Source organism: Protomyctophum parallelum (genome assembly GCF_964188405.1).
Source record: "Protomyctophum parallelum genome assembly, chromosome: 17".
In the NCBI taxonomy this organism is placed as follows: domain Eukaryota; kingdom Metazoa; phylum Chordata; class Actinopteri; order Myctophiformes; family Myctophidae; genus Protomyctophum; species Protomyctophum parallelum.
The window spans coordinates 9,389,318-9,405,295 of NC_139719.1; the positions used below are offsets into that span (position 1 = coordinate 9,389,318).

Genomic DNA, 15,978 nt, shown 5'->3' on the forward strand with positions numbered 1-15,978 from the left:
TAGACCGCTTGGTTCCCAAACATTTTAGCCTGAGACCAAATAGAGAAATGCTCCCTAGTGAAACTAATAGTGATTTAAATAATTATGTCATTTCTTAGATTTTCTATTTATTCATGAAATTATTTAGAAATCTGTTGAATGTAGGAAACAAAACTCAGACCAGTCTGAAGTGAGTGGTGCAACAGCGCCCCCTGTTGGTACGCTAAACATAGGGACATAGGTTGGGACACGGTGACATTGCCGTTCCTTGGAGTGGTTGCACCCCTCAAAAAAGGGGATATTTACTGCGACCCATGAAAATGTGCCCCGTGACCCACAAAAGGGCCCCCGGGCCGCTGTTTTGTGAAACACTGACATCGATGACTGCTGATGATGGAAGGACGTCACCTGTGTAGAATGCTGAGACTGCATTCTAACGACACTTTTCTGTAACCATTTCGGACTGAGGCCGATTTCTAAAAACGCCTTCTAAAGGGGCTCCCATCCAGAAGGGCTAAAACGCCAAAAGGTGTTCCCGTCCTGAATGTGTTTAAACCTGTAGGCAATTTGTGAAAAATGACAGCTCTACAACCTCCCAATGTGTTACCACCTGGCAATGTATTATGGGGATATAGATCAGCAATTTAATTTAGATCACATTATGAGGTAATATATTTCAGCTAGGGCTAAGATTCCGTCCATTAACGTGTTCATAGCTTCACCATTCAGATGTATCGCATTGCGTACCTACAGTAATAATAAAGCACAATTAAATAGGAGCACTGAATTACAGTACAATATTTCTCTTCTCATAATACAAACATTTCCAGTTGAATGTGAATGTGTCTTTTATGTCACGTGTCTGTCCGTTACGCTTGCAAAGCAAATCTCTGGCGCATTGGGAAACCCACGCTCGGCAAACAAACAAGTTAGATCATCAGCATGTATTGATTGTAGAAACATCTAACCGCTTTAAAACCTCAATACTTGACCTTTGGCTCCCCCTGTTAAGTTGTTGTCCTACGGACCTAACTATAAGAAGAGTGCATATTTCCCCCCCCCCCCCCCTTTTTTTTTTTCTTCTTTCTTTTCTTTTTGTTTAAGTTGAAATCTCTTTGAGTGGAGTCTCCTGTGGGAAATCAATGCTTGGTAGCTGATTAACAGGTAGGTGGATTTGTGTGCTTTCCAAAAGTGAGTATTTAAGGTGACAGAGTCCCAATGAACAGATTTACTTCTGGACTGGTCAGAGGCAGATCGTCGGCAACACCATGGGTTTCTCTCTGACCCTGATGAGCCTGTGTGTTCTCTCAGCCCTGGGACACGGCATTCATGTGAGTAACGGCCAATAAATACCAAAATGTTATATTGCATTATTTTTTACATTTGGGGCCTTTACATAGAGCAGTTGCTAGTCACAGCCAACACATCAAATAAGTTCGTTGACTTTTAGATTTTTACCATTCTACTTTTTCCAGGGTCTTAAATTGATACCTCATATGGCCATAGAAATAATTCAACTTCAATGTAAAAATGGGTTTTAAGCTTGACCTATGGTGCGATTGCTCTGAGCTGTATCGTTGACCTACTGTTTTTTTTAGTTTTTTTGCGCAACATCATATCCATGCAGTAGTGGTTTCAAACATTTGCACTGCAAGGCTACAGTGCAACCACTGTCTGTTCAAGTGCCACTTTAACCCAATGAAACCAGACAAGCATCGGTGTCATTTTAGTGTTGGCTATAAAAAAATTGCATATTTACAAGCTTTTTAAATTTTAACTCTCTTCTGGGGGGCCCTGGCACAAAACATTTTCAAATGGGGGTCCGCGGCCATACGGAAAAGTTTGAGAACTACAGATTTTTAATGCTTTTGCAGGTTTTAATAATTGGTTAATAAATTTTTCTTTCTGATGAACCTTGCTGTTGTAGGTCATTGATGAAACAGCCGACGCAGGTGGTAAGTTGCATTTCTCTCCTAAATTTAAACTTCTTCATTTGTACAGAAAGGGGGTTACCAGGTTGTGCCAGAAGAAGAGACTACTTATGACCTTATACTTACTGTATGACCTTATACTTACTGTATGACCTTATAGAAGGTAAAGGTAATGCTGTGTTGTTGTTGTTATTATGTTTCCCCCGCCGACAGCTTATGATTATTCAGCCGACACTGGGCCGGGGCCAGGTGGTAAGAGCCATTTTAAGTTGCATTTCTCTCCTAAAATTGAAACGTCTTTATTTGTACAGAAAGAGGTAACGTTGTAATTGTTTCCCCCTGGCCGACTGCAGAATATTATGAATATTATGATTACGAGGTTGGGCCAGAAGAAGGAGCGGAAGAAGAGACTTTTGACTGGGTGTATGACCTTATAGACTCCTTCACAACAAGTAAGTCAGATAACTGTTACCTGTCACCATACCATGAGTGCAAGTCAATTCTGGAACATTATTTGTATTCGTGAAAATAATGTGTGCATCCGTAAAATCCTTTTACGAATGCACAAATTATTTTTACGTATGCACACATTTATTTTACGAATACAAAATCGTTTTACGAATGCACAAATTATTTTTATGGATGCACACTTTTTCTTTTATGAATAAAAATAATATTGGCATGAAAGTGACTTATTTTCTTTTGTAAAACAAATTATAATCTTTAGCCTATAAGCAGTGGTGTAAATTCCATTTACTCAGGTAATTTTCCCTTTAGGAAAAAAAGTACTTTTACTTCCACTACATCTCAGAGGCAAATATTATACTTTTAGCCTACTCCACTACACTTATTTGAAAACTTTAGCTACTAGTTACTTTGTAGATTTAGATTATTATTACCATACACACAAACTCCTTCAGCCAATCTACACATTGTGAGTAGCTTGTAGATCTGCTATTTTCAAAAGGTTTGTATACATTTGAAAACTGATGAGATATAATGAGTACTTTCTGCTTTTGGTACTGCAAGTACATTTTGATGCCAATAAATTACTGTCAATATGTTTTGACTTTTGAAGTCAATTTGGAATTGCATACTTTTACTTGTAACAGAGGAGCATTTCTACATGGCAGCATTGATACTTTTTCTTAACCCATTCTGACCGGGCACCCATTTTGGTGTCGGCATCATGTTATGCTTTAGCTATTGAAAAATAGCAGATCTACAAGCTCATATCGCGCCACCGAGTGGCGCGATACGAGCTTGTAGGTCTGCTATTTTTTGAAAAATCGAAGAACGACTGACATTTTTAGAATCTGATCTCAGGTCAGAATGGGTTAAGCCAAACATTTTAGTATAAGTCGGTGTGGATCGGTCGGTGACAGTAGTGCGTTGACCATTATCAGATGCGTGTGATCCAAACCCGTGTCAGAACGGCGCCAGCTGTGACACCACTGCTGACGGAGGCTTCGTGTGCATGTGTCCTGAGCGCTTCACTGGCAAGAAGTGTCAGAAAGGTACGACAACTCCTTTTGTTTCATCTCCTACGCTCTTTGACGTATGCATGGCCATAAATGTATACATTTTGTATACATTTTAAGACGAACAAACAAATCTAATAAATCCCCATGAATATATCTAAATTAAAGTAAAGTGAAAATTGCCGAGCTATGCGCGCTTCGCTTGTAGATCTGCTATTTTCACTAGTTTGCGTCACAGGCAAACAGTCTAATCTCTCTTTTGGGTCTCGACCTGAAAAGTTTGGGAACCACTGCTTTATTATAGCATACGGTACGTTATTATTATACGTTTTACTATCGTACCCAGTTCGTTCGAACCCATAACTCTTGAGAGTGTACAAAATAAACGGGAACGGGGCCATTTGGTCCCATTTGTACACTCTCATAGTTACCTGTAAGGGTCCATTGGGTTCCAGTTATACAGCTATAAATATGTCCATGCAGAAGGTGAATGCACATCGTAGGAGCTGAACAAACAATTATTGGAGCAAGCAGTCTTTTCCTCGCAAGGCTTTCTCTCTCTCAGCCCATCTCCAATAGTCAACAGAGGCATGTCTTTCACAGCCCTTGTGACTCAGTGGTCTCATGACAAAGTAGACAGACACAGCCCGACAATAATTAATAACGTCCTCTCTTTGGCAGAGCGAGATGGAGTTTAGTAAAATGGTTGGGATGGTCTGATTCGGTCATTACAGTATCTCAACAATCTGCCTGATCAATGGCTCCTCGGCTCAATCAAAGACAGACATTCAGGGCAAGTTCTTAACTGACAACCTGGCTGTAGAAAAGGCAACCAGTCAGGGCAGTGAAGCCTTACCATGGGACGGCATAACAAACATGTAATGAAATAAATACATGATATAGACATACTGTAAAATAAATTTCTATTAAACACTGAATTTCACTTTTCCATCATATTGTAATTTGTAATTGCTTAACCCATTCTGGGCGGGCACCCATTTTGGTGTTAGCATCATGTTATGCTTTAGCTATTGAAAAATAGCAGATCTACAAGCTCATAGCGCGCCACCGAGTGGCGCGCTACGAGCTTGTAGGTCTGCTATTTTTGAAAAATCGAAGAACGACTGACATTTTTTTAATCTGATCTCAGGTCAGAATGGGTTAATAATTATAATGGCCTAACATATGAAGTTGATTGTAAACTTCCATTCAACTGTACCAACTGTTCTCTATACTGAACAGTATGTCTGTTCCATACTGTGTGTTCCATAGGCCTATGTGTTCCATACTGACTGTATATTGTTCTGCAGTGAAAGATGGTTGCAAGAATGTGAAGTGTGGCCACGGACACTGTGTGGCAACAGCTGTTCCTCCATACCATGAGTGCAAGTGCAAAGTCCCCTACCAACAGCCCGACTGCAAGAAAGGTACGTTTTGAACCACATTTCTTAGTCATTAGGCATGATAAGTTAACTTCACATTTGTATACTCCTGGTGATGGTAAATGGAAATGCAAAACCTACAGAGAGACGATGAGGATAAGGTAAATGCTCATACACCCACTGAAACAGTGATTTGATTGATTGATTGATTTTCTATGTTTACAGTGTCCCCGTGCAATCCCAATCCATGTGAAAATGGAGGTGCTTGTACAAAGGGTCGCTCACGGCCATTCTACAGCTGTGACTGTCCAAATGGATTCAGCGGGAAGTACTGCGAAGTTGGTAAATACATTGTTACAACCATCATTTGTTTGAGTGGTAGATACCTCATTCCAAGATACACTCGATTCGAGTCTTTGTCAAGGACTGTAGTCGCATCTCTCTCAACATCAGAAACGGCATATGATCAATACCCACCTGTAAAAAAGAAAGAAAAGAAAATGCTGAAAAGAAAGGGGAGAATTAAAAATAAACAAAGAATAAAAGGAGAGTGAAGAAGAAAAAAGGAAAGAGAGAGTCGAAAGAAAGAGAGAGTGAAAACAGCATTTTGACTCTGCTTCGAATGGTTCATGCGCCCCATGAGTTGTGCTCTAGGGTTAGGGAAAATCAAAAATCACACCCTCAAATGACAATCGTTCACGAGGAGCGCGCTGCACAATGACATCGGTGAGCTCCACCTTCACTAATGATTATACAAATCCTTGCGTTAATTTTGCATGTTTCCAGGGCCTAATGACTGTTCTGAGGGAGACGGAGAGTCGTACAGAGGTAAGGTGAGCGTGACGGACGGGGGAGAGGAGTGTCTGGACTGGAACTCGCACGCAATCACCAAGACGGGAAGCGATATGCTCACCGAATACCAGGGCGACACTGGCATTGGACCACACAACTACTGCAGGTGATGGGGCCAATTGATTCATTATAGGTTTGTGTACAGTATGTGTTACAGTGAAATCCTCAGAGAGTGTACTCCTTCTGGAGTACAACAACTACGCACAGAGCCTTCTAGTAACACTGAGGAGAAGTTCGAGAGTGTAAAATAGACCCGTAATGGTCCATTCGCAGGGTTAAATGGGTCGTCCCATGATCCGTGGGTCGACGGTTCGAATGCCAGTTCCTCCTGTCCACATGTCGAAGTGTACATGAAGCCCACATTGCCTCCAATGAGTTGGCCGGTGCCTCACATGGTAGCGTGCCACCATTGGTGTGTGAATGTGGGACGCTGGCGTCGACTGTTCGCCCCTTCACCTCCCAATGTATGAATGAATGAAACATTGTAATGCGTTTTGAGTGCTTATCAATTATTATAATTAAATTGACACTCAGTTTAGTTGTTAACTTACTTAATTTACGTAGTCGGGCCTAATGCGTATGAAACTGAGGGTCTGAGAAATTAACCCGTTTGAGAATCACTGCGTTCAGGAACCCGGATGGAGAGAGCAGACCCTGGTGCTTCATCATAGACAGGAAGGGCACTCTGAAGTGGGACTTCTGTACAGTCAGGAAATGCTCTGCAGGTACACGCACACACGCACACACGCACACACACACACACACACACACACAGAGCCCTGCGCTTCATGCTATACCCCTTTCACTCCCCATCCCGTCCAGCTCCAGCCACGCAGCCGCCGCCTCCAACCAAGCCGGACGTCCTGGCGGGCCAGTTCTCCCAGTGCGGCCGGCCCCAGACGGTGCGCACGGGCAGGATCTTCGGGGGCAGGAAGCCCCTGGCCGGGGCTCACCCGTGGCAGGTGTCCCTGCAGTTCCGGCCCGACGCCTCCGCCGCCGACTTCCACCACCTGTGCGGAGGGATCCTCATCGAGTCCTGCTGGGTGCTCACTGCCGCTCACTGCATGTAAGGCTGTAGCCAGACGCTCACTCATCTGTCCTTGAGTGTGTATACGCAAGATAGGCCTTTAACCCATTCTGACCTGAGATCAGATTCATACGAGGTTTCCGCCGGACACACACTGGTCTGATGAACCCATTCTGACCTGAGATCAGATTCTAAAAATGTCAGTCGCTCTTCGATTTAAAAAAAATAGCAGACCTACAAGCTCGTATCGCGCCACTCGGTGGCGCGATATGAGCTTGTAGATCTGCTATTTTTAAATAGCTAAAGCATAACATGATGCCGACACCAAAATGGGTGCCCGGTCAGAATGGGATATAGACAGATTCACAGAGGGGTGCCCTGGGCGCGGCCATTACCGATGGTGTGATCCATGCGGAGCAGGTGCTCCGTAGGCCAGGTGTAGCTAATCAGTGCTGCTGCGCTTAATGGTACACCTCAGTAACGGCCGCACCCAGGCAACCCTCTGTGAATCGGTCTATATCTAATACCACTTTTCAGGAAATTAAAAATATTACTTTTGTCAGGAAATGAAGAAAACCTTATATATTTTTGAGTGGTGCAACCACTCCTACATCCAGCAACGTCCGTGTACCTAGGTAGGTAGGTAGGTACCTGTATGTATGTTTGTATAAGTGAGCACGGGTGTGTTACTTATTTATACCAGTAGGGGGCACCAGAGTACAGAGAAGAAATTGGAACGATACAGAGAAGAAATTGGAACGATACAGAGAAGAAATTGGACGATACAAATTGGAATGATACAGAGAACCAATAGACGGGAGTTGCACCACTCGGTTTCAAACTGGTGTGATTTTTTTCTTAAAACAAAGCATTAGGCCTACTGCAAGTTGTTATTGTGGCATGGAATTGTGGACAAAATATTATCCAACGACAACACACTATTCAAAGTCTTGGGTCTGAGAGGCTACATCTCTTCAAATGGTGGCCCGTGGCTCGAATGCCGAATAAATAATGGAACCTTGATATGAAAAGGGCAGGAAAACCACTGTTGATTGACGGCTATAGCTTGTTCTTCCAGTAAGCCGGGGGTGGACATGCAGGTGGTGATGGGGGGCCTGGACCTGGAGAGACGCGAGGCGAACGAGCAGGTGGTCGCCGTGCAGAGAGTCATCGTTCACGAGGACTACAGGGCCACGCCCAGCGCGCTGCACAATGACATCGGTGAGCTCCACTGCTGGAAGTGTACTCACAAGTACTCACATTTTAACCCATTCTGACCTGAGATCAGATTCTAAAAATGTCAGTCGTTCTTCGATTTAAAAAAAAATAGCAGACCTACAAGCTCGTAGCGCGCCACTCGGTGGCGCGCTATGAGCTTGTAGATCTGCTATTTTTTAAATAGCTAAAGCATAACATGATGCTAACACCAAAAGGGGTTCCCGCCCAGAATGGGTTAAACTATTTCATGTCAAGGACCCCAAAGAATATATGTAATTGGCCACAGACCCCATCTCAAAATATGTTGCTTCAGGGACCTCCCAGAAGCAAAGATTTTAATTAAAAATGTTCGCTGTGAAAGAAGATTTTTCAAAAATAGCAGATCTACAAGCTTGTAGTGGTTCAATGTATTAACTTCTTAGTAATTGAAAGTGGTCTACTGCAATTCTGGACTATTTTAAGACTATGAAAAGCCAATTGAAGAATGCCAAAAACAAGCAAAGATTTAACCAAAATTACACAAACATAATACTCCACAAGCGACACCACGACATGGTTGTGATCTTATATACCAGATATTTTTGCTTTTTATTGTACAACAAAGTATGTATGGCTTAAATGGTTGATGTAAATGAAAGGAATAGTAGTATTGGTGTTATCCAGATAATAGTATCTAGTATACTATCACATATTGTACTGTAATAGGAATAATGTCATTAATGTGTCGACGGTGTCTCCTCAGCCTTACTGCAGCTCAAAGACACAGACAAGCCATATTGTGCCAAGGAGAGTCGCTTTGTGAAGACAGCCTGTCTGCCCAACCAGCTGTTCTCTGATGGAAAGGAGTGTGTCATCTCTGGATGGGGAGCTACTGAAACTCGTATGTAATCCAACGACATATTACTACTGAAACTCGTATGTAATCCAACAACATATTACCACCATGGGGAATCCAACTACTGCACATATTACCACTGACTGACGCTCACATGTTACCACTCAAACAAGCTGTGGTGTATGGTTGATGATAATCATAATATTGAAAACAAGACGAAGAGTCTGAAAGCCTTGCTAGGCGCTAGCTATAGAGCATAGCAGTGGCGGCCATTTTCTGGTTCCATTGATCCAGAGTAGACCCCGTAATGTTTTCCCATAGAGATTTTAAAAATTATTGATTTTAAGCCTAGAATCAAGCCATGCGGGAGTGAATCATGACCATAAAACATTTGATTCTGTGAAAAAAGGGTCCCGGAGTGATTAAAAGAATGTATATCAATATTTCTTTGGGAATCTCTATGGGAAAAATGAATGGAGTCTGGATCAATGGAACCAGAAAATGGCCGCCACTGCTATGCCCAATACCCAAAGTGGTCTGATCCAACCAACACCTGCAAAGCCCTGACACACTGACATCAGGCGCTTGTGTCATCAAATGCACCCACTGTTTACAACGGCTGCAGCCACACTGTGTCAAAACTCGTTGACGCGTCTTTCAGAGCTCAAACTTGTAGGCATGTTTGTTTTCACGTTCTAGGAGCACAAGTCTGCATTTAAATTAAATAGACGATGTGAACATAGGCAGACTCGCATGACAGAAAATACCATTAAAAAGGTGCAAAGTTCCTTTTGGCGTAAGGGTGAGGCTTGAGGAAATGACATGGGGTCAACAAAAATAGGTACGTTTCATAAACATCTTGTGTGCAAACAATCCACAAGCGGTCAGTCAATCCGCAGCATGGACAGGAGGTTATTCCTCTGTTTACCAAAGTCCAGAGTGCACCCGTCACTCCCACAGCAACACAAAAAATAGGAATGTCAGCAGTTCATTCACGTCCAACACATCAGTCAGCTGTTTGTGTGCAGGAAAAGAAAACAGTGATACTCTTTTAATTATTTGAACAAATATTGCACGCGCCGCCCCTGGCACGAAACCTTTTCAGATGGGGGATACTTTGATGTGCGAAAATGAGAACTACTGCCCCAGTGAAGTAAAAGAACAAAACAAAATATATATACTGTGCAGTGATGGGCAAGCTACTTGGAAAATGTAGTAAGCTACACTACCAGTTACTCTCTATTAAATATAGCTCAACTACAACGAAGCTATCCCCAGATAATTGTAGCAAGCTACACTATAAGCTACATGGCAAAAGTAGCTAGCTACATGGACACTACTCTTTTTTTAAATATTTTTTATCAACTTCATGATCAAGTTTCCACCGAACAAATGCTGGCAAAAATGCTGAGTTTGATTGTTTATTAAAAAACAAACTGGAAACAAGCCCTCTGTCTGGCTTTTGGTGTCAACTTTTTCACATTTACTTGTATTAATGTACCTTGCGGTGTCAGGAGCCGGCTGATTCATGTGTTCAGTGTTGGGAAAGTTCTTTTTTTTTACTAACTATAGTTCAGTTCACAATAAAGATTTTTTAAAGGAACTAATTCAGTTCATAATTCAACATTTTGAACTAAAGTTCATGGTTCCAAAAAATGAACGATTGTAACATATAGCTTTTGTTGAAAGCTACGTCACTACTTGGGTCTAAAAATAGCTACACTACAAAAAACGCTACTTGGTTCAAAAGGAGCTAAGCTACCATCAAGCTACTGATAAATGTAGTTAAGCTATGTAGCTTCGCTACTTGTAGCTAGCTACTGCCCAACACTGATACTGTGTGTTCTTTGTGTCTTTTGCAGTGTTCATTTTGTCTAAGACTAAAAGACTGAGGTTTTTCGACTAAGACTAGACAAAGACTAAACGATTTCAGACGACTAAATAGATCTAAAACTAAAAAGGTGTGTTATTCATAACTTTGCTGTCAGAATTAACACCGTTGTGCTGGTGTCCCTTCAGAGGAATACGGCAGCAGTCAGCTGCTGAGCGCCCGTGTCTTCCTAATCGGCCAGAACCGCTGCATGGCTCCACACGTCTATGGAGACACTCTGGACGACTCCATGTTCTGTGCCGGATACATGGGAGGCAAAGTGGACTCCTGCCAGGTACTGTGCGTGAGTGAGTGCGTGCGTGTGTGTGTGTGCGTGCGTGCGTGCGCATGAGTGTGTGTGTGTGTGCGTGCGCGTGCGTGAGTGCACCATTGTGCCATAGTTGATTGTGATTCCAAGGACTGAGCACTCCGTCTTATTAAGTTAATCTGTATGATTTTCTGCACTCACCAACGCCTCTTCAAAGGCATATATTTTAGATATATTTTGCAGAGAACCTAAGAATACAACTTGCATCTTACAAATGTTGTTACATATTTTGATACAGTATAGACAACCATGTAGATATTTTTGTATTTAGCTCTTTCTTGTTTGATTCCCCCTTTCCGTTTCTTCCGTTTCGAAATAACGATACGATGGGAACGATGCACAAAAACGAATTTCCCCAACTTCTTTACTTCTGTAAACCTGTGATGTGACAATAAAGCTGATTCTGTATTGATTAAGACTTTACCCTGACTTTGTCAAAACCAGATGACGGTGTTTACATGAAAATGTCAATGTATTGCATAACCGGCGTAAGGTCAGAGTATTAGGGCCCTATCTTGCCACTATCTGAAAATAGTGAAAATAGCCGTTCATCGACATGTTGTGAGCTTAAAGTTCAGCAATTTTAACTATCGTTTTCAAAATAGTAAGAGAAAATGCCAAAGGCGTTTAGGCATAAGGGGTAAGATGGGGCCCTTTGTGTGCCTCGATAAATGATCGAGGACAGCTGAGGAACGAGAAAAGCCATTCAAGGAGTGTTGGAGTTTAGGCTCCGATAATGACCCCTAAATGGCCCTATACTGACTCTTTCTTTGTCTTTACAGGGTGATTCGGGAGGTCCCCTGGTGTGTGAGCGTGATGGAACTCACTATGTGAGTGGCGTGGTGAGCTGGGGCAAGGGCTGTGGCGAGAAGTACAAGCCTGGCGTCTACGCCAATGTTCACAAATATGTGGACTGGATTGCTGCCAAAATCATCACTTAGAGACACCATTTGTGTGTGTGTGTGTGTGTGTGTGTGTGTGTGTGTGTGTGTGTGTGTGTGTGTGTGTGTGTGTGTGTGTGTGTGTGTGTGTGTGTGTGTACTCATGCTCATCTTATAATGAGCATGAGTGAGGACCAATGATGTGAAGATAAGACTGGAAATGGTTGCATTGCTTCTTTAAGCCTTAGTTCTCATCGAATGTGTTTGTTGTGTTTGCACACTGCATTCGTACATGTTATACAGTATGTCTACACAAAGACATGCCTAGAAGTAATTAGGGATAATCTGCGACTGTGAGTATGCTGCCAATGTTACTAGAGGTACTACATTGCCCCATAATGCATTTCTTTGAGGGGAGCTTTTCCTTGCCAACATCGACATGTTGTGTGCTCCTCAGGAATTGTTGGGTGTAAATGAAAGTGTTGTAAAGAGCCATGACATAATGTCTGTTGAAATATGGCACTATATGAATAAAATAGATTTGACGACTGTTGTAGTATTTCCTTAAAAATGTTCACCTGTAATGGCATACCGAATAGAGTGGAGCCAGGGTAAACGAGATTTAAAAAAAGATTTAATGTACCGTAACTTGTTTTTACACTAGAACAAAAATACATCGCATGGTGCTCCAGACTTCCCTCTCCAGAGCAACATTAGTGACTTCCTCCTGGGGGATTCCGAGACGTTCCCAAGGCCAGTGAGTCGATATATTTCCTCCAACTGCGCCTTGGTCTGCCCCGGGGTCTCCTCCCAGTGGGACCTGCGTTGAGGACCTCCCTAGGGAGGCGCCCGAGAGGCATCCTCCTACGTCTCACCAGGTCCATTCCTGCTCTCACCAGGTCCAGGACCTGTGCGTTGCACCAGTCTCCTGGCAACGGGCACGTCATTCTCGAGCCGCAATGGTGGTTCTGCATGGTGGTGCTGCAGGCTCTGCATGCGGCTTGAATGGCCCTCCTAAAGGCCTCACCGTGGGTTTGTTGGGCTTCCTATTCACGGAAGACACAGCCTGGGGCGCCAACCCAAAGTACCATGATGTCACAACATGTTTTCTAATGATAAAGCAAAGTTGCGTGTGTAATTACAATAATTTATTTCTACATGAAGAAAAAATCATTAACATATGATATGACATGACATGGCAAATCAGAATCAGAGAAACTCTTTTAGATAGGTGTGATTAATATCCCCATGAATAGATTCAGTAATTTAGTACTCAATGGACTAGATTGCTCTGATAGATTGTCCACCCAGCAGTAAGGAGGGTTCAGCATTTATTTGTATTTATTTATAAAGCTGTTTTACAAATTTTCCCCTCAGCCCTGCTTCTTGGAATGTTGGTATTATAGCTCCCCCTGCAGGTTACAGAAATCCATACACGAGTCCTAAAACACTATAAAACATCCAACCTTTAATTGCCAATTGATTGTGTCCATATCACTACGCCCAGCCCAAAAAATAGTTCCATGTGATAGAGGGGTCAAGGTTGAACGAAAGTTGAGCTAATATTTTAGAAATGGGTCAACAATACAAATGACACCCCAGAGAATTACCTGCAGGAAAGTGAAGGCTCGTTTGAGAAATATTAAAAACAATCAAAGTTGAGCTTTTGGAGCTCTTTTATATACTGAATACTACTGAATATTTCACCAGAATACTTTACTGAATATTTCACAAGAATATAACACAACAAAAGTGAAGACATCTCACCGGGGCGAGTCATCCGGTATTCCAGGCATGTCGCGCGTAATTGTAGAACGCAGGGCATTCACTGTGAAGAGTGCGGGCGCAGACACCACAAAACAGTTTGCAATCAAACAGCCAGTCAATATACAGCGCATGATAGACGCGCCGACCACGGCAACGACAGACAGGCTGACCACAGTGTTGCAGATGCAGTTAGTGTAGCAACAGCAAGCAACTCTGACAATAGTACAGTATTACTGCAGACATATACGTACCATTTTGATATTGATTGATTGATTGAAATATTTATTAACAGTTTGTAGAATTTACAGTACATTTTAAGCACAAACTCAATACAAAGACTGTTAACTGTGAGTGGACGACCCAATTAAGCATTACACTTGTTTACAACAGGGTCCACATTGTTCAATTCATCAAAACATTTAGAGACATACAAATAGACATTTCTATGTAGTTAAAGAACAGAACAGTAATTCATCATATAGGAAACAAAAAGGGAAAGGATACATATACAGTGAGGGGAAAAGGGGGGGGTGGTGGGGGGATTCAGATTACAGAGGCCAGTTTCGAATTGCAGCCATCCGTAGGTGCCCTTTGAGAGCGGTTTTGAAGGAGTCAAGGGATTAACATGTCTTAATGACTGTTGGTAGGGCGTTCCACATTTTGGTGGCATAGGAGCGAAAAGAATTTAGTCCCTTGTTTGTGCCGAATCTGGGTTGTTGTACTCCCTCTGGTGTTGTGGGTGTGGACTTCGTTTACATTAAGGAAGTATTTAGACAGGTACATGGGTATCTTGGTGGTGTATCGAATCTTGTGGACCAGACCCATTGCAAGATGCTGTACTCTGTCGTCGACCCTAAGCCATCCCAGCCTGTCAAAGTGGGCAGGGGTGAGGTGGGTTCGGGGGGTGAGGCCAAGTAGGAGCCTGACCAGTTTGTTTTGGGAGGTCTGGAGCCTTGTTTTAAGGGCCTTTGAGGTGCTGTCGTACCAAGAGGTGGATGCATAGTCAAAGAAACCTTGTAGGCTTGTACGAGGGCTCCTGTTAAGGTCTTCAAGGTGTTTTTGTTGACCAGTGAGGAGATCCTGTAAAGGAATCTTGTTCTTTGATTGACTTTTTTACGTTGGTGGCCATTTTATCACCGGAAAGATTGGCCTCCAGGATGGAACCTAGGTAGGTAATTTCATCTTTTCGTGTGATAATATTGTCACCCACTCTAACCAAGAAGCCATCTGCCTTGCTGAGATTACTATTTGATCCGAAGAGAATGGATTCAGTTTTTCCCAGGTGTAAGGATAGTTTGTTATCAGCGAGCCAGGTGCAGATTCTACCGAGTTCAGAGCTGAGGGTCTTTTCAACCTGCAGTTTGTTCCTGTCCGAGACCAGCAGTGCTGAGTCATCTGCGAACAGGAACAAGTTGCAGTCACAAGCTGATGTCATGTCGTTAACATATATTAGGAACAGTAAAGGCCCTAGTATGCTTCCTTTTGGGACACCACAGCTCACTGGGAGGGGGAGGACATGGACATCTTGGCTTCCTACCTCCTTAGGTGGCGCCTGCAGCTCAGCACAGGCAAGACAGTGTCGGCGGCATACCACCTCAACAACAGGGAGGCTAAGAGGGAAATCAATGTTTTTGTTGACAGCAAGCGCCTTGAGTTCCAACAAGCCCCAAAATACCTCGGGGTGCGCTTGGATAGAACTCTATCATTCAAGCAACACCTTGAAGACGTGAGGGCCAAGGTCACATCAAGGGTCTCACTTATCCGTCGCCTTGCTGGTACGACCTGGGGAGCTTCCGCCAACACATTGCGGATCTCCACCCAAGCCCTGGTCTTCTCTGCAGCTGAATACTGTGCCCCAGTCTGGTGTAGGAGCCCACATGTCCAAAAGGTGGACACAGTCATTAACAACTCGCTCCGAACCATAACTGGCTGCCTGAAGCCCACCCCTGTTTCCTACCTGCCAGTTCTTGCAGGAATTGCCCCGGCCGGCCTCCGACGAGAGGCTGCTACCATCAAGCTGGCAAGGAAAGCCAAAATAAACGACTGGCACATCCTACACAGCACTACAGTGGAGGTAGAGCCCCCAAACAGACTCAGGTCCCGCCACCCTTACAACAAGGCGGCGCAAGACATGTTGCGTTCCATCCCGGAGGACTTATCCACCAGCGCATGGCTGGCGGCATCTTGGAAGCAGGAGTGGGAGTCTGCAGGGCCCTCCCGTATGCACCACTTCATCTTTGACCCGGGTGATGGCGTTGAAGGAGAGGACCTGCCGCGCCGGCAGTGGACCCTACTGAACCGCCTGCGCACTGGAGTCGGCTGCTTCAAATCAGCAATGAAGAGGTGGGGCTTAACGGACAGTGCAGCATGCGAATGCGGCGAGCCCGAGCAATCTGCCGAGCACATAATCAACACCTGCCCCCTGTA

General features: G+C 43.6%; 1 protein-coding gene across 1 annotated transcript; it reads left to right on the forward strand.

Moving 5' to 3' along the window:
* Positions 1-1,247: 1,247 nt before the first annotated feature.
* LOC310874588 (hyaluronan-binding protein 2-like) lies at positions 1,248-11,844 on the forward strand (the record flags this gene model as incomplete). Its single annotated transcript, XM_083787444.1, has 10 exons — positions 1,248-1,310; positions 3,343-3,427; positions 4,702-4,818; positions 5,560-5,731; positions 6,256-6,356; positions 6,448-6,691; positions 7,731-7,873; positions 8,613-8,750; positions 10,725-10,870; positions 11,686-11,844. The coding sequence occupies 10 exons, from the start codon at positions 1,248-1,250 to the stop codon at positions 11,842-11,844; spliced, it is 1,368 nt and encodes a 455-aa protein (XP_083643570.1).
* Between the last annotated feature and the right edge of the window lie 4,134 nt (positions 11,845-15,978).